Below are 22,084 nucleotides of genomic sequence, written 5' to 3' on the forward strand. Positions count from 1 at the left end.
TGTACTTCACATCCTTACTGCTTATTAGGGGAAGACGGAGTAATATGCGCCCGTAAGGCAAAACTCAATTTGGATACAAAGGGAAACCGCAATTACTAGAAACAGTCATTGGATTGAGGATTGAGCTTGTGCTTTTGCGACATAATTTCAATTTCCCCGATAGTTAATGATTAAGACAGCCTTGGCTGCCTTGGTAGTGTCATTCTCAAAACACACCCAAGCCGTTCCCATAGGGGACGTTAGCCACAAGGAAGGACGTTTCAAGTAATACTGTTTCATATGATATGCCCTCTTCAACATCTAATACAATTTCTCTCGCCGTTCCCTTACGGTACCTATCCATCTAGTATTCATTACTTTCTTATCCATGCTTCCTCTTACTTCGAGCAAAATAGACCGATATGCCGATAAACAAATTCAAAATATAGTTATCACGGTCGATACCTTTGTATGTAAATTAACCATTAAGTATAGCGCATTCTGCCCTACATCCTTTGCGCCCAAGGTTTCCAAAATCGTTTTTGAATTATTTTTATTTTTCAATTGTAAAAGGCGTTAAAATTGATAGAGATATTGTATGGAATAATATAATTTATCTTAAATACCTTTTATCTAGAAGATATTCCAATGGCGCGATTAATACCTACTTTCCCTGCTTGCATGCAGTGAGTGAGTAGTTGGGCACCGTTCACCCCAAAAACCGGAGCCTGCTCTGAAGAGAACCGAACCGCACCGAGAGTGGTTGGCTGGTTGGTTGTATGTAGTTCTCGGGCGTTCTAACTACCAGCTGCTGCAACATCAGCGTAGTATAGTGCCATTTGTATCACCGCTCCCCGTCCTATCCTTCCATCACTGCACAGTGGGCAAAAACTGGTTAAAACATGGATCTTTTTGAGCTTCAGTTTGTGAAGTATTTAATCTGTTACAAAGAAATAATATTATCAGCAAAATTTCATTGCTATCAGTTTATTACAGACAAAATAATGGCGATTAAAATTAGGATATCAGTATTTATTTGCACAAAATTCTTCAGTGTCATAATATATAAAAATTCAGCTACTGTTATTAAAAATTGCCCAAAATAAAAACCTAAAAGTTCAAAGTGCCGACTATAGGCCTATTCACATGACGTTCCAAAACAGCTGATCGGGAAGCTCTTTGACAGTTCTTCTATGAAAATGACAGCCTCGTGTATGCACCGGTCCTCTACCGCTATGCTACACTGCCTATACTGCGAAATGAGGAGACCAGCTCAGCTGTCAAAATTTTACTAATAGATCTGTAATCCGTTGCCGAAAATCTCGGCACTTGTTACCGAAATTCAGCAAAATATTTTCGGTTTTTTATGGAGGCAAAAAGAAAAAAGAAGAACCAGAACTAAAACTAATGATGAGGGTGGCATAATACATTAATGGTGGTAAGCTCCATCGAAGTTAATACGCCAATCGCGTATTAACTTCGATGGAGCTTACCACCATAAGTGTATTAAATCATATTTTAAAATTTTATTCAGGAGGTTACAATTCATCCAAGGTTTCAATTGTCTTTTTTATTGTCATTTACACAAATCCTTGGATAATGGTCCACTGGCCACTGATTGCCGTTCTTCTTTGATACGACGAGATGCTCCAGAACATTAACTGAAAATAAAAACAAGCTATGAATCTCTAAGGAACTGGATAGGTCATTTATACGCACGATCAATTTTGCTGATTATCAAATAAAAAGTAAATTACTTACTTGATATCAACCTACGAATAATAAATCTCAAGTTTGCACATAGAACTTCAAGGAGTGTTAATGCGTTCAACGTGTTAATGTATTTTCAATATAAGCAGCGTTTTTTTTCGATTTTGACAGTTGTTCTTTGCCGAAATTCGGAGAAATCAATCTTTTGCTGATTAATATGGCAAATTAATTGGTTCTATATGTGAATTACCGAAATTCGTCAATTTGAATTTTGAAGTTTTATTTATCTGTCAAAATTAAACGAGATTTCAGTAAACTAAGCTTTACCGAGTGTATTCGTCATTTAACTTTACCAAAATGAAATTCTGAGATTAAGTGTGTTGGGTTCGAAAAGATGGCGGCTTCGCATAAGTACCGGTGGAAATTTCAAACTCCCCCTTCCCCCATTGCCCATTACGTAATTTATAAACGGCTTCTTGAAGTTATGCGCAAATTGGAACCTTACAAATGTACATTTTTCCCATTAGCATGTATACTATTAGGGTAACTGGGGGCATAACGCGCCGTCTAAAGAAGCAAGCGATTTTAGCTATGAAGTACATTATTATAAGCTCTTTTTTAATCATTATCTGATAGACAAACATGTTTTCTATCGAATAGTAACAGCCATTCATTATCATTTTTCTAGAGTTAATTCATTTAAAAAAAATGCTTGCTTATCTGCACTTTTTTTTGCGGGGTAAAACGCGCCACCTGAGCTCAGCGTTAGCCGTACGCGCGTAGGTACGCATGCGCAATCATGCTTGTATATACGTTGCATACATAAGGGCATTTAAGCAGATGTTATGAGCCTTTGTACGTGCTATAAATTCTTTTGTTCTTTTGACTTTTACTGTGCGCCGTGTGTTGATGCTGTCTCGCTCTCTCTCACGGGCAACTTGAAAACAGAGCACACAGTAAAAGTCAAACGTTTTATAGCATGCATAGGCTCATTGTTCAATTATAGTATACATGTTGATTTGAAAAATGTGCAATTGAAAGGTTCAAATTGGAACGTAACACAGCGTGGCATTACGTTTGCTGGAATTTGAATTCAAACGGCTGTTTTGGTGTTACGAAATAGGAGTGGCCGTTTTGCTTCACGAGTTGATTAAAGTTTGAGCCCTTCAATACGCTTTTCAGGGATAAATTCAACACTGTTTTCGCATAGAATACAAACTATGGGAGTGCACAAGGCGGTTATCGGTAATAGTTTCAAAGGGTTTGTTGTTTATCGACCTCCAAAATGACCTAGAAAATAACACAAAATTGCAACGAAAACAGCGAAAAACGTTTTTTTGATTTTCACCCGATTTTTGGCAGGAAAACAATCAGTGTTCCAAAGGACGTCGTTTATTCAAACCGAGGGTGGCACGTTTTACCCCAACGGTGCATTTTTCACCCATCTGAACATATGAACAAACGTTCATATGTATGCAACATATGAGCTTGCATGATTGTGTGCAATTATCTGGTATGGAATACCTTAGTTTGATATTCAGTAGTTATTTTCTGCTGCTCGGGATATTTCTCGATTACTTTTTTTCAAATCGGCTTAAGTTACTCTCTACGGTTTTGCGAAAATCGATTGAAAAAAATATAATTTGTCTTCTAAGACTGAAATAAATCCCCTCTTAAATTTTTTTCGACGTGTACATCGTTTTAACTCTGCATGCAATCAGCTCGTGTAAGGGACTAGCGATTTTTTTATTATATCCCACAGAATATGATGACATAATGATACATCGTTTTATTCAATTACTTGGGACATTTTTATACCACTGTAAAATCAACCGGAAATGTTTCGCTGGACTATTGGGAGAACTCTTCGAAGAATCCTTGCACTAATGATGGAAGAAATTCTAGAAGAAATACTGAAAAAACAAGAATTTTTCAAAAATTATACCAGCAATAAATGTTATTATATTGACTTGCTTGGAATAGGGCAACGGTCGTATTTTGAACCCCCTGAGGAAGTGATTTTAGTTTTATGTCCCAACTAATTAATTGCACAGCGTAACCAAGTCAAAGAACATGCCAAAATGTAGAGAAAAACTTCCCCTACGAGATAAAAATGACACGACGATCATGGAGGATCTAAAAAATGTCGAAAATAATTGAATTGTGAAGCACTGTTTTTTCATTATTTTGGACACACCAATACATTTTAGACCCTCAAAGTATATCTTTTGGACCCCCGGCATTTTTTACCGTTTGGCGACAAAGTCTACGACACTGGTTGTATTATATGCTTGCCCATAGTCTAACCAATCCATTGACAATGGAAATCCGAAGATATTCTACGCTTTTAGTGCATAAATTTGAAAAACATTTTTGTTTACATTTGAAAAATTTCTGACGGATTCAATTTCTGTGTGTAACGTGTTGTAACGGTTGCATGGATGAACCGATTAAGGTGACGATGAATCGAAGCCAAACCTCAAATTTTCAAGAGCACGAATCTGGAGAACCGAACATCCGTTCAGGCTGAAAACTTAATCGATTGATCACAAGCTGGTGGTGACCAATCGATAAAGTTTTCAGCTCAAATGGGTGTTCGGTTCTCCAGATCCGTGCTCTTGAAAATTTGAAGTTTGGCTTCGATTCATCGTCACCTTAAATTAAATTAATTTCAGATAAAATAAACACTTTTTTTTATGTACAAATGGTTGATGCAAGTGCGAAATAGTCCTATCTTTCCAAATGGCATGCCAATTGAGTTGGTCTTTCGATTTAAACTGAGAAATTTGCAGGAAAATGGCCCAGGGGCTCCAAAATATATTGGTTACCCTATATTCTGGAGAAAACTTTGGAGGAACCTCTTGTTGAGAATAACATTTCACTCGGTAATTAGTCGATCATAACTGAAGAGTGAAATGTATACAATAACAATTTGCCATTCATTAATCATCTGACTGACTACTACTGACATCATAAACGACATCTGCTAACAATTACCGAAAGCTAAACATTACATATATTTTGCAATTGGATTAAATGGACAAATTGATGTGAAGTTTTGCGAAAAAGTTACACGTCTTCTCAATGAGAATCGAACTCACGACTCCCTGATCTCTAGTTAGGGCGCGTTACCACTACGCCATGAGAGGACCCATGAACGCAGAAACTTAACATCAAATTGTCCATTTAATCCAATTGCAGATTATGTAATGTTTAGCTTTCGGTAGTTGTTAAACTTCCACTCGGCTGGTCAGCCGTAAACAACGATTCATAATTAAAAACAAGACATCTGCTAGCTTTAACTTGGATTCAACACAGTGTAGTATATAAGCTTGTATGCAATGTTGCATGGAGAGCTTTAAGGGGAACATATAGCTTTGCAGCTTGCATGCGACCCCCTTCATTGATTATATCAATGTGTGCTATCTTGCATATGAACTACGCAGAAGCTAGTACTGAACTTATATAAGCATCGATAGAATATTATGTTCACTATAAAAAACCTGACGAAATATGACTAAATAAAATTATCTTTAAACCATCCACCAAGAGAAGTTTCGATTTATTTCGAGAAAATATCTCAACACCCCTTCAGAAATACAAGACAAAAATATTGGGTATATTACTGAAAGAGTTCTGGGATGAATCCTAAGAGCAAATCTTAGAGGAAATGCCGTTACTGAATCTCAAGAGCGTTTGAATGAATTTCTGAAGAAACGCTTTGAGCAATTTCTGAAAGAACTCCTGAAGTAGTACCCAAACAAGTTTATTGAAGTATCCCTAAAAAATGATTGAGGATTACTTAGGATGGAAAAAAAATGAACAATACTTGGAAAAACTTTTGAAGAAATAAATCGAAGTTTTTTTTGTTTTTGGAAGAATTAAAGTAGAGTAGTTCATGAACTAGTGCATCATGATCATTTTTGAACAAATTTGCATGCGGTATCATAGGCGAAATTTTTCTTATACATTTGAAAGGTGAAGAGATGAATTTGCGGAAAGCGTTATGAAAATTCTGAAGGAGCACTAAGAGGAATATCTACAGTGGGCGTAACACCTATTAGCACACCATTTTTTCCCCAAAAAACACATGTAACATAAGATAACAATACTTAAAAAGGACATCCAAATCAAAACTAACAATTACGCATATCAATGTTAAATAACTGAAACTCGAGCAGGGGTGAATAACTGAACCAGTTGGTGACTTGGTTATCATGTTATTTAATGAGCAAAGTGTTCCCCAAAAAAATCCACCGAGGGATCTCGAACATTTTTTTAATATTAAATTTTTGTTCCTTGGAGTACACTATTTTTATATGTAAACATGGTAAAAGGCAGTTTTTTTTCTCTCAAACTCGATGGTAACCTAAATTTCAAATAAGAGTTGATAGAACTAAAATATATAAGGTATTATATTATAATGGACAAAACTGTCCTATGTGATCTTGTGGATTTAATAAGCCATAGGACACTTATTCGTACAGTGGAAGTACACAATCAGTTGAGTTCGGCTAATTTTCATGTTTTTACCAAGATCAGCGTTCAGCAAATGAATTTCAACTGATATGTAAGTTAAAAAAGTTCATTTAAAGCAGCACATTTGAGTGCCGCTGACATCAAACGTCACTTTTGTTGAGATGTCAGCAAACGACCTCTAACCAAGATTTGAATAGCTGAGATCGGCTTTCTGGTTTAAGTGTGTATTTGATTCTAGCATATAACTGTTTCTTTTCATGGTTAGAATACATGAACTTTCTTCTTCTTCTGCTTGGAATTACACCCCTATTGGGACAAAGCCAGCTCCTCAGAGTTCTTTGGATACTTATTAACTGAGAATTTTCTTCGTCAATCGTTCATTAATGTGTTTGTATATTGTATGCAGTGATGGAAAGTGGCGAACATTTCTTCTGAGTTGGAACAAAAACAAAACCAAACGCTCCCGAGCGTCAGAGCGCTGGTTTACTCGCATCTGTCGGCTCCCGAGTAACTGAAGCTAAAAGTGATTCGCGAACGTGTTCGAGCTGTTCAGGGTCATATTGTTCTTTTGGGAAAAAAGCTGCTTCCCATCCGAGATTTATGGTTTCCAAGGGCTTTCGACTACAAACTAGTAGTTTACTATCGATATGGTGGTTATACAATTAATTTGTCTGTCAAAACCATAATAAATCACACCTTGCTCGGTTATTCGCGAGTAAACGCTCCCGAGCTTGTTGCTACTTCTTTTGTCATGTTCTCCCGAGTAGACGGGTGCGGGTGCACTCACACCTAGCCAGTTCCCGAGTCTGTGATGTTTGTTATGCGTTGGTATACACTCGCGAGCTGCTTCGTGATGCGAACTTTTCCAGCACGGATTGTGTGTAAGAAAAATATTCTCGGCTGGTGAGATCGAACCAACCTTCCTGAAAAAACGTAATTCATAACAATTTCACGTAGCTTTTTCTTCACCTACATATTTCAGTGGATAATTCCGTACAAATTCAAGCTGAAAACGATTGAGACGAAACATTGATCTTATGAACCATTTTTACACATCAATAAAACTTGCTGCTGTGTTCATATTTTCATCTTTTTCACAATTAATATGATACACGAAGATGCTTGATTTACTAATTTTGTAGTGAGAAAATAAGTGATAAGAGATAAATTCTACAGTCTGTTGAAAACTGTGTTTTTTTTTTTATTTTCTATAATGGTTGATGTGCTAGTAGATGATAGCCTAGGGCAAGTGAAACGTATAAGTAAGTAATTCAGATACATATTCCAATAAATGTTTTTCAACCAAATATAATATTTTCAAAATCTAATGAATCAATCACCTTGTGATAGCATGTTTGCTGATGGGCGCACGAATGGGAGGGTATATTTTTGAGATATTGAAACTCTTGGAAGGAAGTCTTGAAAATCTACATTAAATTGCAATAACCCTACTCTGTTGATCCACCTCATAGTATTTACCATTAACCACATAATTAACCATATTTTTAAGCTGCTTACGTGTTTCAATTATTACAGTAATTGTGAAGATTGTGTCATTGCTGTTATGCTATCAATACTATCAGGAAAATCTGCGAGGTGCCTCAATAATATATTCAAAGAGCATTTTTGAAGTTTTTTGCTGAAGCCTGTAGCGTTTAAGCATATTTCGATTCCTTTCGCAGGCTGTTGTAATGATGATCGATTATACTTCTTATGAACCTCATAATAGTTTTATCGCGCAGTGTCGCGAGAGAATTCTCAGATAACTCATCCCAGCACAAAAATAGACTAACAAGATCACACTCATAGACCACACGATCACAGAAGAAGAAAAAGAAGAACTTTTAATGTATTCTAACCATGAAAGGAAACAGCGGATCAATATACTTCCGCAGTATAAATAAATGTTCAACAGTCGAACTTTCAACATATCTAATCGAATAAGTGTCCTATGGCTCATTAAATCCTCAAAATCACATAGGACAGTTTTGTTTTTTCACTAAATAAAACCCAACATGTATTTATTTTATGAACTTTTATTTGGAATAGAAGCTATTATTAAGCTAAAGATCAATTTAACTGTCTTTCACAATGATTACATTTAAAAATAATGTATTATAAAGAACGAAAATTTAAAATAAAAAAAATTTTCGGGATCCCTCGGTGGATTTTTTTTTTGGGGAATACGTCAAATGAAAGCTAAAATCTATATTTTCGAATGGTGAAAGATTTGGTGATGCCTATTTTTTTGTGATAAACCTTTCGCATGTACACGTCGTCAATACTATTAGGTAGTATAATGGAGGAACACTTGGAGAACTTTCAATTGATTTGTATCGATGAATCTTTTGAGGTCCGTAGAGTGATTACTAAAGGAATCTTTATAACCATCGATAGAGTAATTGCTGGTCTTAAAGGCATTTTGAAGTAATATCTGAAAGAATTCGTGCAAGAAATTCTGAAAGAGTTCAATCTGTGTAGGTATTCTAGGATAAATCCCTGAAGAATCTCTGGAAGGTTTGAAGATGGAATTGATGTAGAAATTACTGAAGTCCAGATAGACATACATAGAGGAATTCTTTAATAAATTCAATTATGAATTTCTGTAAGAATCTCTATAGAAATTCCTTAAGCAATAAAGAATTATTTTGAGGAGCTTTTTTTGCGAAAGTATCAAATTTTTCGGGCCGAATATACAAAATCGGGCGTTACAATACAAAATTGGCCGCGTAGTGCAGATCGGCGTAAGGCAGATACCTTATTCAACCTTCAAATTACGATTACTTTCGATTCCCTCGTTGAAATATTTTCAAATTCACAGAGAAGATGCTAAAATAGTATTCCTTTCAAATGTCGGGTGCAAACTTCTTGGACCATTTGTTTCGTTAATGACAGTTTCAGACACACCGTGGCACAAGTTTAACAGTCAAAAACAGTCCACCTCATGAACTAAAGCCATCGGCCCAACAAAAAAATCCGTTTTACGGCTCGATTTTGCCCACTGTGTCTTCGTCGTCGCCTCGCTTGGTCCAGAATTCTGAGTGCGTCTTGTCACCAGGCCCCGTTTGTTGTCGCATATTGCGGTGGCTCCCCGTTCTTCAGCGTGCACTTCATATGTACCGCATGTGCTTCATATGCGGGCAAGTAGCTAGAGGTATGCTCGGATACCAGAGGCCTATCGAATGGATGATACAGAGTAAAGTAGGTAAGTAGCTACGTGTATGTTCTGCGCTCGGGTTCCATTCTGGCGTTCTTTGCTGCAATGCAATGTGTGCTGCACACCATCTCTTCGGGTTTCCAGTACGGGGCGTCTTCTGTCTATAAGAGACCGGCATCTCGTGCGACGACGCTTCAGTTCACTAGATACTAGCGGCTTAATCGGGTCAAAGCGCGAGGTCGCGTCGCGAATTTTCCACAGCTTCAGGATCAGGAATCCACGCGAAGAGAACAACGCACTTGAGGGGGGAACACAAATTGTCGTCACCCCAGTTGAGTATTTGTTGAAAACGAGAATCGTTAGGAGCTATTTGCGCGAGCCGAGCCGAGTTAACCGACAGTTAATTGCAAGTCAGTGACGTTCTAGCGAACATAGCGCACACACTTGCCCTGCACACGTGCTGTAATTTTGTTGGAGAGAAAATTGCTACCTTTGGGGTCGCACTGTGCATCAACTACCGATACGAAGACACGAGGGGGTAGGATTAGGGTTAGGGCAGTGCCAGGCAGCGCCAATTTGATCGAAGTCCGCGAGTCGTTGCCGAGAACGGAACCTGCTCTTAGTTTTATTTCAAGCCTTCATAAGTGAAACAATCGGTGAATTTCTTACGGTGTACCTCAAGTTACAATACAAGAGCAACTAAAACGGCGGAGGTAATCCGCAGGCCAAAACTGATAAGACGATTTGCAGCAAATTGTGAGAGAGAGTTCTTCACAATCAGTTTCCACAGTCCAGTTGAGTTGTAATTCTTGACCGGTTCGGATAGATTCCCATTTTTGGGCAGCAGTCATCAAAAGTGTCGTTTGATCGAAGTGAACAGCAGAAGAACCGCCCGCAAAATGCCCCAAGAAGAGTAAGTGCATTTTCGTTGAGCTATTTTTAACCAACGGTTTTTGGTTTACGATAAATGTGTGCATTTGGTTCCTGTACGTTGATAGTTTAATCATTGGGATGTGGAATGATCTCACTAGTGAAGCATTTCGTTGCACCTTGCATTTGTCCATTACATGTAACAGAAAAAAAGCAAAACCATTATGAAAAAACACTCCAAAACGAATACCGATTGGAGGGCGCACAATCTCATCTCATTTATTTACCGTAGAGCATTTTGTGATAAGAAATCATCGGGACGATGGAAATAACAATTGCAAAAAAAAAAGTGTGTCTTGCTTTGCGTGCCACGAACGCTGATGACTGGAAATAGCCGGAGGGAGAAGCATCGTTCACATAGCTGTTGTGTTCAGCGTATTCATATTTGAACAGAACATCATAAGTGCTGATAAAAAAAAGTTGGTTCAAACGGGTTTTAGAGTGATTTGATGTCAGTTTTTTAAAGAAGAAATGGTGTTTTCAGTATGTGACATAACAAATGTGGAATAATCCATTTCCCAATGATTTCACCAGTTTAAAATTTTGAATAGTTAGTCATTTTATTGCGGTCTTCAAATATTACGTAAGGTTACACTGTAGAATTTGGAAACGTTTTGGCCTTGGACGATACAACTTGTATACCCTTTGAGAATTTTAAAATCTAAAGAAGTTTTGTGATTAAAAAACACAAAGTTTCTGTTGGGATACTTTTATTCGAGAACAATAACTCGAATAAAAGTATCCCAACTGAAACTTTGTGTTAAATGACTCGAAATGATCAATATATTAGAGTAATTTTCCATTGATAATCTAATCTAATCTAATCTAATGTGATTCACACTGTCGATCCACCCTTTTACTTTACTCTTCGATCCATGCTACAGCGTTCAAATCCTCGGCGAAGCAAACAAATTGGCTGGATCTTTTGAAAAACATTCTCTCTCCCTTATCACCAGGCGTGCATCACGAAAGCTTCCAGTGCAATACTGCAAAACGAGAAAAAGACTCTACACTAGGAAGGTCCAAAATATCGTTTTTACTTCGCACCGTTCATTCGATTCTAGATCTAATTCTAGATCTAAATCCCTCCCAAAATTGGGCCTCATTTGGATCAAAACTGAGGCTGCACAAGCCCTTATTTATTGAGACACCCGATTTGCAAACGGTCTTAGGCAAAATTGTAGCTGATGAATGTGTCTAACAGTATCAGCGAAGTTCTCGAGCGTCAAGTACTAAGCAGCACTGAGAATTGCTGATGCTTAAGATGGACGAGACGTTCAGCTGGGTACTACAAGAGCTCAGAATATGTTTTTTCTGCTGTAGACTATTCGTCTGAAGTATGGATTTGAATTACAAATATTCCAACACTCAATTTGAATATTACAAAACCCTTATGGAGATAAAAACATGATGAAATTCAATGGCACTTACGTCGCTCCTTTAGTTTACGTCTGTGTTCCATCGAAATCATCATATGATTTCGCATCTTTCGTCAGTGCTATACTGGACTGCTCTAACAACAACAGAAAGATGATGAATAAATTCATTTTAGAAGTAGTAGTTCTTCTTTATAAGAAAAAGCGTTCTATGCCCTAGGCTTCTGGAAAAAAAAGCTGAAGAGCTTGTAAAAATAAGCTATCAATTTTCTGCGGGAAAGCCCTCCCAGCTTCAGAACAGATACAATTCAAGCTTGTGAGAAGAAACCTTCCAAACTTTTGAGAAAAACCTTTGCAACTTCTGTGTGAAGCTTTTCTTGCTCATCTTCTGAGAAGAAGCCTTCCACGATTTTGAAGAGTAGCTTTCCAAACTTCTGAGAAGCAGCTATCCATATTTCTGAATAGAAACTTTCCCAAACTCTTAAGTAGAAGCTTTCCAAACCGGCGACGAGAAATATCTGAGGAGAAGGTTTCCAAGTTATTACAGAAAAGCTTATCAGGCTTTTAAGAAAACTCATCCAAGCTTCTAAAGAAACTTTTGTCAAGTTTCTGAAAAGAAGCTTCTGAAAATAACTCAATTCGTTTCCGATTATAATTCTATTCGAAGCTTGCAATTTTCTGACAAGAAGCTTTCACGCATCTGAAAAGAAAAATTATTATTATTATTATCTTTATTAACGAGATTTGCAGCCCGAGGCCATAAAATGAAAACTTTCAACTTAAAAATTGCAATACGACTTCGATGAAGAAGCTTTCAAGCTTCTTAAAAGATTTTTTATGCATCTAGAAAGAAGGTGCTTTCATGCTTCTAGAAAAAGCACTGTATTCTTCTGAGAAGAACCTTTCCGGGGAATCATTTCTAGCTATTGAGTAAAAGCTTTCTCAACTTCCGAGAAGAAGCTATCCGAGCTTTCGACAAAAAGTTGAGGTGCTCTGGCGAAGAACCACTTCAAGCATCAGAAGGTCAGTTTCCAGAAAATTGATGAGAAGCCTGGATCTGAGAAAAAAAAATTTACTAGCTTCTGAGCGGCAGCTTTAAAACTTCAAAGAAAGCTAAAAAGAAGCTTGGAAGCTTCGTAACAGAAGCTTCCAAGCTTCTGATAGAAAGAACATTAATCTTCTGACTGACCTATGCCAGCTTTTCAATTGAAGCATTCTAAGCGTATGAGTTTGAGCTTTCTCAGCTACCAAGAGAGACGAAGCTTCCAAGCTTCTGAGAAGAAGCTTCCAAGCTTCTGAGAAGAAGCTTCCAAGCTTCTGAGAAGAAGCTTCCAAGCTTCTGAGAAGAAGCTTCCAAGCTTCTGAGAAGAAGCTTCCAAGCTTCTGAGAAGAAGCTTCCAAGCTTCCGAGAAGAAGCTTCCAAGCTTCCGAGAAGAAGCTTCCAAGCTTCCGAGAAGAAGCTTCCAAGCTTCCGAGAAGAAGCTTCCAAGCTTCCGAGAAGAAGCTTCCAAGCTTCCGAGAAGAAGCTTCCAAGCTTCCGAGAAGAAGCTTCCAAGCTTCCGAGAAGAAGCTTCCAAGCTTCCGAGAAGAAGCTTCCAAGCTTCCGAGAAGAAGCTTCCAAGCTTCCGAGAAGAAGCTTCCAAGCTTCCGAGAAGAAGCTTCCAAGCTTCCGAGAAGAAGCTTCCAAGCTTCCGAGAAGAAGCTTCCAAGCTTCCGAGAAGAAGCTTCCAAGCTTCCGAGAAGAAGCTTCCAAGCTTCCGAGAAGAAGCTTCCAAGCTTCCGAGAAGAAGCTTCCAAGCTTCCGAGAAGAAGCTTCCAAGCTTCCGAGAAGAAGCTTCCAAGCTTCCGAGAAGAAGCTTCCAAGCTTCCGAGAAGAAGCTTCCAAGCTTCCGAGAAGAAGCTTCCAAGCTTCCGAGAAGAAGCTTCCAAGCTTCCGAGAAGAAGCTTCCAAGCTTCCGAGAAGAAGCTTCCAAGCTTCCGAGAAGAAGCTTCCAAGCTTCCGAGAAGAAGCTTCCAAGCTTCTGAGAAGAAGCTTCCAAGCTTCTGAGAAGAAGCTTCCAAGCTTCTGAGAAGAAGCTTCCAAGCTTCTGAGAAGAAGCTTCCAAGCTTCTGAGAAGAAGCTTCCAAGCTTCTGAGAAGAAGCTTCCAAGCTTCTGAGAAGAAGCTTCCAAGCTTCTGAGAAGAAGCTTCCAAGCTTCTGAGAAGAAGCTTCCAAGCTTCTGAGAAGAAGCTTCCAAGCTTCTGAGAAGAAGCTTCCAAGCTTCTGAGAAGAAGCTTCCAAGCTTCTGAGAAGAAGCTTCCAAGCTTCTGAGAAGAAGCTTCCAAGCTTCTGAGAAGAAGCTTCCAAGCTTCTGAGAAGAAGCTTCCAAGCTTCTGAGAAGAAGCTTCCAAGCTTCCGAGAAGAAGCTTCCAAGCTTCCGAGAAGAAGCTTCCAAGCTTCCGAGAAGAAGCTTCCAAGCTTCCGAGAAGAAGCTTCCAAGCTTCCGAGAAGAAGCTTCCAAGCTTCCGAGAAGAAGCTTCCAAGCTTCCGAGAAGAAGCTTCCAAGCTTCCGAGAAGAAGCTTCCAAGCTTCCGAGAAGAAGCTTCCAAGCTTCCGAGAAGAAGCTTCCAAGCTTCCGAGAAGAAGTCAAGCTTCCGAGAAGCTCAGCTTCCGAGAAGAAGCTTCCAAGCTTCCGAGAAGAAGCTTCCAAGCTTCCGAGAAGAAGCTTCCAAGCTTCCGAGAAGAAGCTTCCAAGCTTCCGAGAAGAAGCTTCCAAGCTTCCGAGAAGAAGCTTCCAAGCTTCCGAGAAGAAGCTTCCAAGCTTCCGAGAAGAAGCTTCCAAGCTTCCGAGAAGAAGCTTCCAAGCTTCCGAGAAGAAGCTTCCAAGCTTCCGAGAAGAAGCTTCCAAGCTTCCGAGAAGAAGCTTCCAAGCTTCCGAGAAGAAGCTTCCAAGCTTCCGAGAAGAAGCTTCCAAGCTTCCGAGAAGAAGCTTCCAAGCTTCCGAGAAGAAGCTTCCAAGCTTCCGAGAAGAAGCTTCCAAGCTTCCGAGAAGAAGCTTCCAAGCTTCCGAGAAGAAGCTTCCAAGCTTCCGAGAAGAAGCTTCCAAGCTTCCGAGAAGAAGCTTCCAAGCTTCCGAGAAGAAGCTTCCAAGCTTCCGAGAAGAAGCTTCCAAGCTTCCGAGAAGAAGCTTCCAAGCTTCCGAGAAGAAGCTTCCAAGCTTCCGAGAAGAAGCTTCCAAGCTTCCGAGAAGAAGCTTCCAAGCTTCCGAGAAGAAGCTTCCAAGCTTCCGAGAAGAAGCTTCCAAGCTTCCGAGAAGAAGCTTCCAAGCTTCCGAGAAGAAGCTTCCAAGCTTCCGAGAAGAAGCTTCCAAGCTTCCGAGAAGAAGCTTCCAAGCTTCCGAGAAGAAGCTTCCAAGCTTCCGAGAAGAAGCTTCCAAGCTTCCGAGAAGAAGCTTCCAAGCTTCCGAGAAGAAGCTTCCAAGCTTCCGAGAAGAAGCTTCCAAGCTTCCGAGAAGAAGCTTCCAAGCTTCCGAGAAGAAGCTTCCAAGCTTCCGAGAAGAAGCTTCCAAGCTTCCGAGAAGAAGCTTCCAAGCTTCCGAGAAGAAGCTTCCAAGCTTCCGAGAAGAAGCTTCCAAGCTTCCGAGAAGAAGCTTCCAAGCTTCCGAGAAGAAGCTTCCAAGCTTCTGAGAAGAAGCTTCCAAGCTTCTGAGAAGAAGCTTCCAAACTTCTGAGAAGAAGCTTCCAAGCTTCCGAGAAGAAGCTTCCAAGCTTCCGAGAAGAAGCTTCCAAGCTTCCGAGAAGAAGCTTCCAAGCTTCCGAGAAGAAGCTTCCAAGCTTCCGAGAAGAAGCTTCCAAGCTTCCGAGAAGAAGCTTCCAAGCTTCCGAGAAGAAGCTTCCAAGCTTCCGAGAAGAAGCTTCCAAGCTTCCGAGAAGAAGCTTCCAAGCTTCCGAGAAGAAGCTTCCAAGCTTCCGAGAAGAAGCTTCCAAGCTTCCGAGAAGAAGCTTCCAAGCTTCCGAAAAGAAGCTTGCAAGCTTCTGAGGAGAAGCTTCCAAGCTTCTGAGGAGAAGCTTCCAAGCTTCTGAGGAGAAGCTTCCAAGCTTGTGAGAAGAAGCTTGCAAGCTTCTGAGGAGAAGCTTCCAAGCTCCTGAGAAGAAACCCACCCCAAAGTTCTGTGAGAAGCGACAAAATTTTCAATTATCTGAGTCGAGACTTCTGAAGCAAAGCTTCCAAGCTTCAGAGAAGAAGGTTCCAAACTTTCGAGGACATTTTTTCCTAAGACTTCTTAGGGTAAGCTGTCCATATTTCTGTGGTGAAGCATTCCAAGGTAATAAAGAAATTCTCTTAAAGGTTCCGGTTCATTTGACCGAAATTGAAAATAAATGTGAACTTTGTAATGAATTTCCATTTCAGCTTATTCAATAAATAATCATTGATTTACGAAAGATTAGCTCTTCACTGTTATTTCAATTATTTAGAACATCCTAGGTTTGGTTGGTTGGTTTGACTTTATTAACGAGATTTTTAGCCCTGGGCTAGTTCATCTCGGGACCAACGGCTTTACATCCCCTTCCGAAGGAAGTCGTCACTATAACTTTTTACGTCAAAAGTGACTATGTCGGGGATGGGATTCGATCCCAGATCCTCGGCGTGAGAGGCAAGTGTTCTAACCACTACACCAGGTCCGTCCCCATCGTAGAACATCCTAAATGTAAGCAATTTTTCACTTTTCTGCTAACGGTAATAGCTGCCAACATTGCGTTTGTAGTCAGCTTTTGGCAGTAACTTTCGACGACTAATTCGTTCTTCTGCAGGATTGGTTTGCTTTGATACCTCGAAACGTATTAAGTAAGTGATTTCATAGTTCTAGGAATCACAAGTTAAAGCTTCTTCTTTTCATAACGGAGAAACAGTGAGCTACTTTGACATAGGTGTTCACCAAGGTTTACTGCTATACGCAAGGAATGGTGTAGAGTTTAGTTCACAATCTTAGGGGAATGAAATCTTGCCTAAGGTAACACTTGATATAAAAATATGTTTTGAATAATAGTCCTTATGAACGTATTGTAAGCCTTAATTCTAAAAATTTTCAAAAATACTTTTTTCTCGAAAGAATAGCTTATAATCACTAGAAGAAAAAATTTCTTACAATAATGCAAATAATCACTATAGTATAATGACGAAGAACTGTCGATGATTTAAAGGAGGTAAAGTTCCATATCAAGTTATAAGCTAAATTTTTGCCAATCATAATGGAAGCAGTATAACTTGTAAAGTACTTGCAGTATAACTTATACTTGTATAGTAGTATGAGCCTATGTTTAAAAGAAGAAAACATTTCTGATTAAATCATTATAAAAACACTTGAAGCCCTAGCATACCATCACCATCAGCTTAGAGTCTTGACACGACATGGGGAGCTCACGAATTCGTCCTGAATCAACTGGTTGATTTTATCATTTCTCTATAGACAAACATGGCGTCCCATCACATAAAAATTATCTAATTAATTAGCTGATCACTTATGAATCCTACACATCAGCATTGTAGTAATTTGATTATTTGTTTGTTCGTAATTCGGCCAAACGGCATTTGGTCAAATGGCGTTCGGTCAAACGGCATTCGGCCAAATGGCCCGACACCCTCTAAAATGGATTTTTACAAGCATACGAGGAGCAACTTGCTAAGCATATTTTAGGAAGCTTTGTAGGCACATGGGAAGAAGCTTCCAAAGCTTCTGAGAAAACCTTTCTAATATTCTGAGTAATTAGTTTATTAAGTATCTGAGTAGAATTTTTTGTAATGACTATTTAATTTATTTGATGTGCAAAAATGGAATCAAGCAAATGCAGGAAGGCTGTAAAGCAGGGTTCTCACAGAATGTTGTTACGGTTCTCTCAAACCTCCTCTGAATCTATTGTTGAATTCTTGCAAATTATTGGGCAGGACGCTCCTCACAGAAGCCTGGGGTGGATTTTTAATTTACAATAGACATAATTCCACATTGAAAACTGACAAAATCTTGAGTAGAGTTCGTATATAATGCTGAAAATCACTCTTATAGAGCTCAGGGCATGATTTTTGATGAATGAGAGTTAGATACTAATCTAATCCTGAGCAGTACTCTAAATAATCCTGAGTAATATTAGACCAATGCATTTTTTTCTGCTTTTTGTCGGACTATTCATTGGGTAGTGGAGAAGAAGCTGCTTCCCTGAAAATGCAACATTAAACCATAAAATTCAAGTTTGTATTTTGTAAGTGCTTCAGTTCAAAGCCCATCCATAAGACCAATTGGCCTTATCGTTTATTTAACATTCTTTTTTCTTCATCCTGCTATCCTAAACAAAACATCTTGTTCCTTCCCAAATTTCTTAGTTTTTCGAACTAATCTACTCTATGAGTTTACAAAATTAATCTAATTTTTTAATTACCGAATAAGTTTGTGAAGAACCATCAAGGGTCAAGAACATCCCATAGCGTAGATAAGTTGCGCCCAACTTGCCGTTGAATGGTGAAGGACTTCGGTAACCTCACAATGAGCATGAATGGGTCGAACTAACGAAGAAGTCAATCAACCCGGAATGACGGCAAAAGAAAATTTAATGCTGTTCAGACCAACACTCTGTCAAGCTATTTTTATCTCCTTGAGAAATCGTTCGAACATGTTCTTGTCTTAAGAAGGGCGTTTCTTTCAACGTCAAACAAGTTTTTTTTGCAATCAATTCGAAGGACGATCAGACTGGAACTGAATAGGTTTCTGGGCTAATGCTCCGAATATTCATTTTTGGATATCCTTTTTTATTGACATATTTTTATTCTTAGGGGCTGTCCATTAATTACGTGAGACAATTTTGGCGGTTTTTTGACCCCCCCCCTCCCCCATAATAAGATTTTTTGTATGAAATTAAAAATTATTTATATGGCGCGTAAGAAATCTCAAACCCCCCCTCCCACCATAAACCCTTACGTAATTAATGAACCACCCCTTAGCTCAGTGGATTCAAAGTGTCATGAACTATTGTCTGCGTCTATTTATAGAACGTTGATGGTCGCAGATCTCAGTAAAACCAGTTCTACCCCTTTTTCAAAAAAAACGGGACTGCTTATGAATACATTTTTTTGTTCGTTTTTGTTTTGATATGTCATTCACGTTTCACGATTCGAGTTTGCAGTTTTTTTTGTCGAGACAGAGGATCATTTTTCGTTAGATGGAATAAGCGAACCTCAAAAACATCCAAATGTCGCCGTGCGTTGATGCATGTGTTCCACTCAACGCATTCGTATGACAATCTGTATGGAAACGCGGAAGTAAATGTCGCACTCCTTGTGCGTTCACAAAGCAGAACAAGAACCGGCATACATGTGCGCATGGAATGGCTTCGGAAGCATCCGAACGCGCGCAACTTCGTTGATGTTCTTTGTTGCGATGGTCAGGTCTCGTTCGGCCCGTGTTGTAAAGCCCATTGACCTTGAACCGAGCAATGAACGAAAGTGCTACCATTATGAGGTACCCCGACAGTCAGTGGTCCATTGTGGTTGATACTCGGATCTTTTTGTTTCCACGGGCTGGTTTAACATGTTTTTGTTGTTGTAAAGCCTGCAATAATAATAGCTTTGGACGGGCTGGTGATTAGATTAAAGGTAACCGCACGCACGATCCAGCTAGAATCTACCTTGGTGATAAGACGTTTTATACCAAGATAACGGCGAAACTTTGAACTTGGAATCATTAATTTTTATCTTTGCAATCAAAAACTGCCCACCGGGAGGGTTACTTGCATGACACAGCAGTTTAGTGGTGAATCCTAAGCTGATATCTATTGCAAAATCCAAAGTTCACGGGAAAACTGGTTCCTACTGAACTAGAAGAATCACTAGTCATACATTAATGACAACGTTTGCCAGGTCCGCCAATAATTCCTGTATCCAAACTTAAGTATAAAAAGCTTCCATTTCAGATTTTTTTATTCTTATGAAGTCATATCGATGCCTAATATTTCGAGAACAGATCTGATAAAAATGACCTTAACATTCATTTCTGTCAATATTCAGCCAACTAATCGGTATAAATCTGGCTCCAACTAAACTTCTTTTTACAGCTTCGACTACGAATGTCTTGTGAGAACTAAATTTTATTATATGACCAGCATTGATCTTGGGTAATTGTTCAGATTTTTCTTGCAACCTCCATCAGATGGGCTCAACACTTTGAGCCCGAGAGCCGCAGTTTAGTGACGGCTGTTGTCTTTGGGAAGTTCGTCTAGGAGTTCCTCTATGAGTTCTTCCGCAAGTTTTCCTAATAATTGCTCCGCAAATTTTCCCAGGAGTTCCTCCGAAAGTAATAATTGCTCCGCAAATTTTCCCAGGAGTTCCTCCGAAAGTTCTGCTAGGAATTTCTCCGGAAGTTCCGTTAGGAGTTCCTTCAGTATTTCCCCTATTTTTTGTCCAGAATGTCCGCTAGGAGTTACATCGGAAGCTCCAAAAGTAGTTCCTCCAGAAATTTCTCCTTGAATTCTTCCGAGAGTTTATTCTGGAATTTCTTCGGAAGCTCCTCTATTAATCACTCCGCAAATTCTTCCGGAAGCTACTCTAGAAGTTACTGCAGAAATACCTCCGGAAGTTCTAGTAGAAGCTCTGCTTAAAATTCCTCTGAGTTCCGCAATACTTCAGGAAACTCTCTTAGTTATTCCTTTGGAAGCTTCTTTAGGATATCTTTCACTAGGAATTGCTCCGAAAATTTTGCTAGGAGATTTTCCGGAAGTTTATGTAGGTATTTCTCCAGAAGTTCCACTTAAACCTTTTATGGTAGTTCCTCCGGAAGTTTCTCCTGAAATCCCCTTGGAACCTTCTCTAGGATTTCCTCCGCAGAAACTACTCCTCCGGATGTTCTGCTTGGAGTTCCCCCCGAAGCTCCACAAGATTTCCCAGGAGTTCCTTCCAAAGCTAACCCAGAAGTTAATCTAGGAGTTCTTATGAAAGGATTACTGCTCTATGATTTCCTGGGGATGTTCCTCTAGGAATGTGTTTGGAAATTCCTCTAGGAGTTCTTTGGCATTTCCCTAGAAATTCTTCCGGATGTTCCTCTTAAAATTCCTAAAGATTTTCTCTGCGGATTTCCTTCAGAATACGAAGAATGACGTTATAATATATTATACCATAATATAATTCTAATGATTGCATCAATTTATCTGGAGAATGCTTCATAGATTACTTTAGAATTATTTCCATAATTTCTTCTTAGAATTTCTCCAGGTATTTTGAACAATTTCAGGTGAATGCTTGTGCAAAATTCAAGGGAAATTCGCGAAAGAATTTGTAAGCGAATTCAAGAACGCTTTTACAGTGGAGGGATTCCCTAAAACATTCCTTCGAGAATATCGTGACGGCTTCCTAGTGGAATCTTGGAAGAATTTCTGAAGGATGCACCTTGGCTATTCTTAAAAAAAACACTCAAATATTCCTGGATAAAAACAATTTCCTGAAAATCTTCTGGTGTGAATATCTAGAGGAACTCCTAAAATAGTTTTCGGAGGAATCTTTTATGTTATGTCCTGAAAATCTTTAAAATATTCCAGTGAGGAAATCCTGAAGGAATTACTGGAAAAATTCTCAGGATAAATTCATTGAAAAACTATGTAGGAACTTTTCAAATAATTCCTTGACTAATTGTTACAGAAATTCTTAAGAAATTAGCTGTACATAAGAATTTACACATAAAACTCCTTATATTTTGTTTATGTAACTTCCTAGCTATCTTTTAAAAACATTCATAGATAAACTCTCGAAGAATTCCTAGAATAAAGAGAACATTCCTTGAAGAATCACCCGAGTATGCCCTGAAAAAATTTCTAGAGCTTTCTGTGCTCTGAAAAAATTCACGGAATCTTTCTTGAAAAATATGCTTATCATTTCCCTGAAATAGAATTTTCCCTGGAGAAAGTCCGGAGGAGTGTTTGGGAAAACCCCCAGTGAAGATCCTGGAGTAATTCCAAGAGATATTTCTATACACATTTTTGGAGAAACTCCTGGAGGGATTCCAGGAGAGATTTCCGTAAGAGTTCCGGGAAGACCGTGGTAGGAATTGTCGGGAAAAAATCCCGGATGAATCCTTGGAATTATTTCCTGAGATATTTTCGGAGGATTTTTTGTAGAAACCCTGGAGTAATTAACGGGCTTGTTTTCGAATTGATTGCATATGAATTTCTGGAAGATTTAAAGAAAATCCCTGCAAAAACTTTTATCGCTATATGAAATCCTGGGATAATCCTTTGAGACGTTTCCAGAGAAATTCTTGGAGGAATTTCCAGATAAGCCTATGGAAGAACTTATGGAAGGTTAGTGGTCATCACGCTCAATGGTAGATGTGGCTGTAAAACTCAGAGAAAAACAACGTACACTCTGCCACCACTTTCCAGATGTTCATCGGAAAAGTCCGTCCTGGTGGTTCCATCCGAAAGTTCCTCTATAATTCTC

General features: G+C 39.0%; 1 protein-coding gene across 3 annotated transcripts in view; it reads left to right on the plus strand.

Annotated features, from left to right (window-relative positions):
* The window catches only part of LOC5569925 (short-chain dehydrogenase/reductase family 16C member 6), a 103,796-nt gene that overhangs the window by 47,258 nt on the left and 34,454 nt on the right, over nucleotides 1-22,084 (plus strand). Inside the window, exon 1 of one of the 3 annotated variants that reach the window (XM_021840198.1) lies at nucleotides 9,527-10,238. The exons of the other annotated variants lie outside the window; for them this stretch is intronic. Within the exon in view, the coding sequence (XP_021695890.1) occupies nucleotides 10,225-10,238 (14 nt within the window). The 5' untranslated portion in view covers nucleotides 9,527-10,224. Of the gene's footprint in view, nucleotides 1-9,526; nucleotides 10,239-22,084 lie in introns of those variants that run through there. 3 annotated transcript variants of the gene reach the window in all.

Source organism: Aedes aegypti, chromosome 1 (assembly GCF_002204515.2).
Source record: "Aedes aegypti strain LVP_AGWG chromosome 1, AaegL5.0 Primary Assembly, whole genome shotgun sequence".
NCBI lineage: Eukaryota > Metazoa > Arthropoda > Insecta > Diptera > Culicidae > Aedes > Aedes aegypti.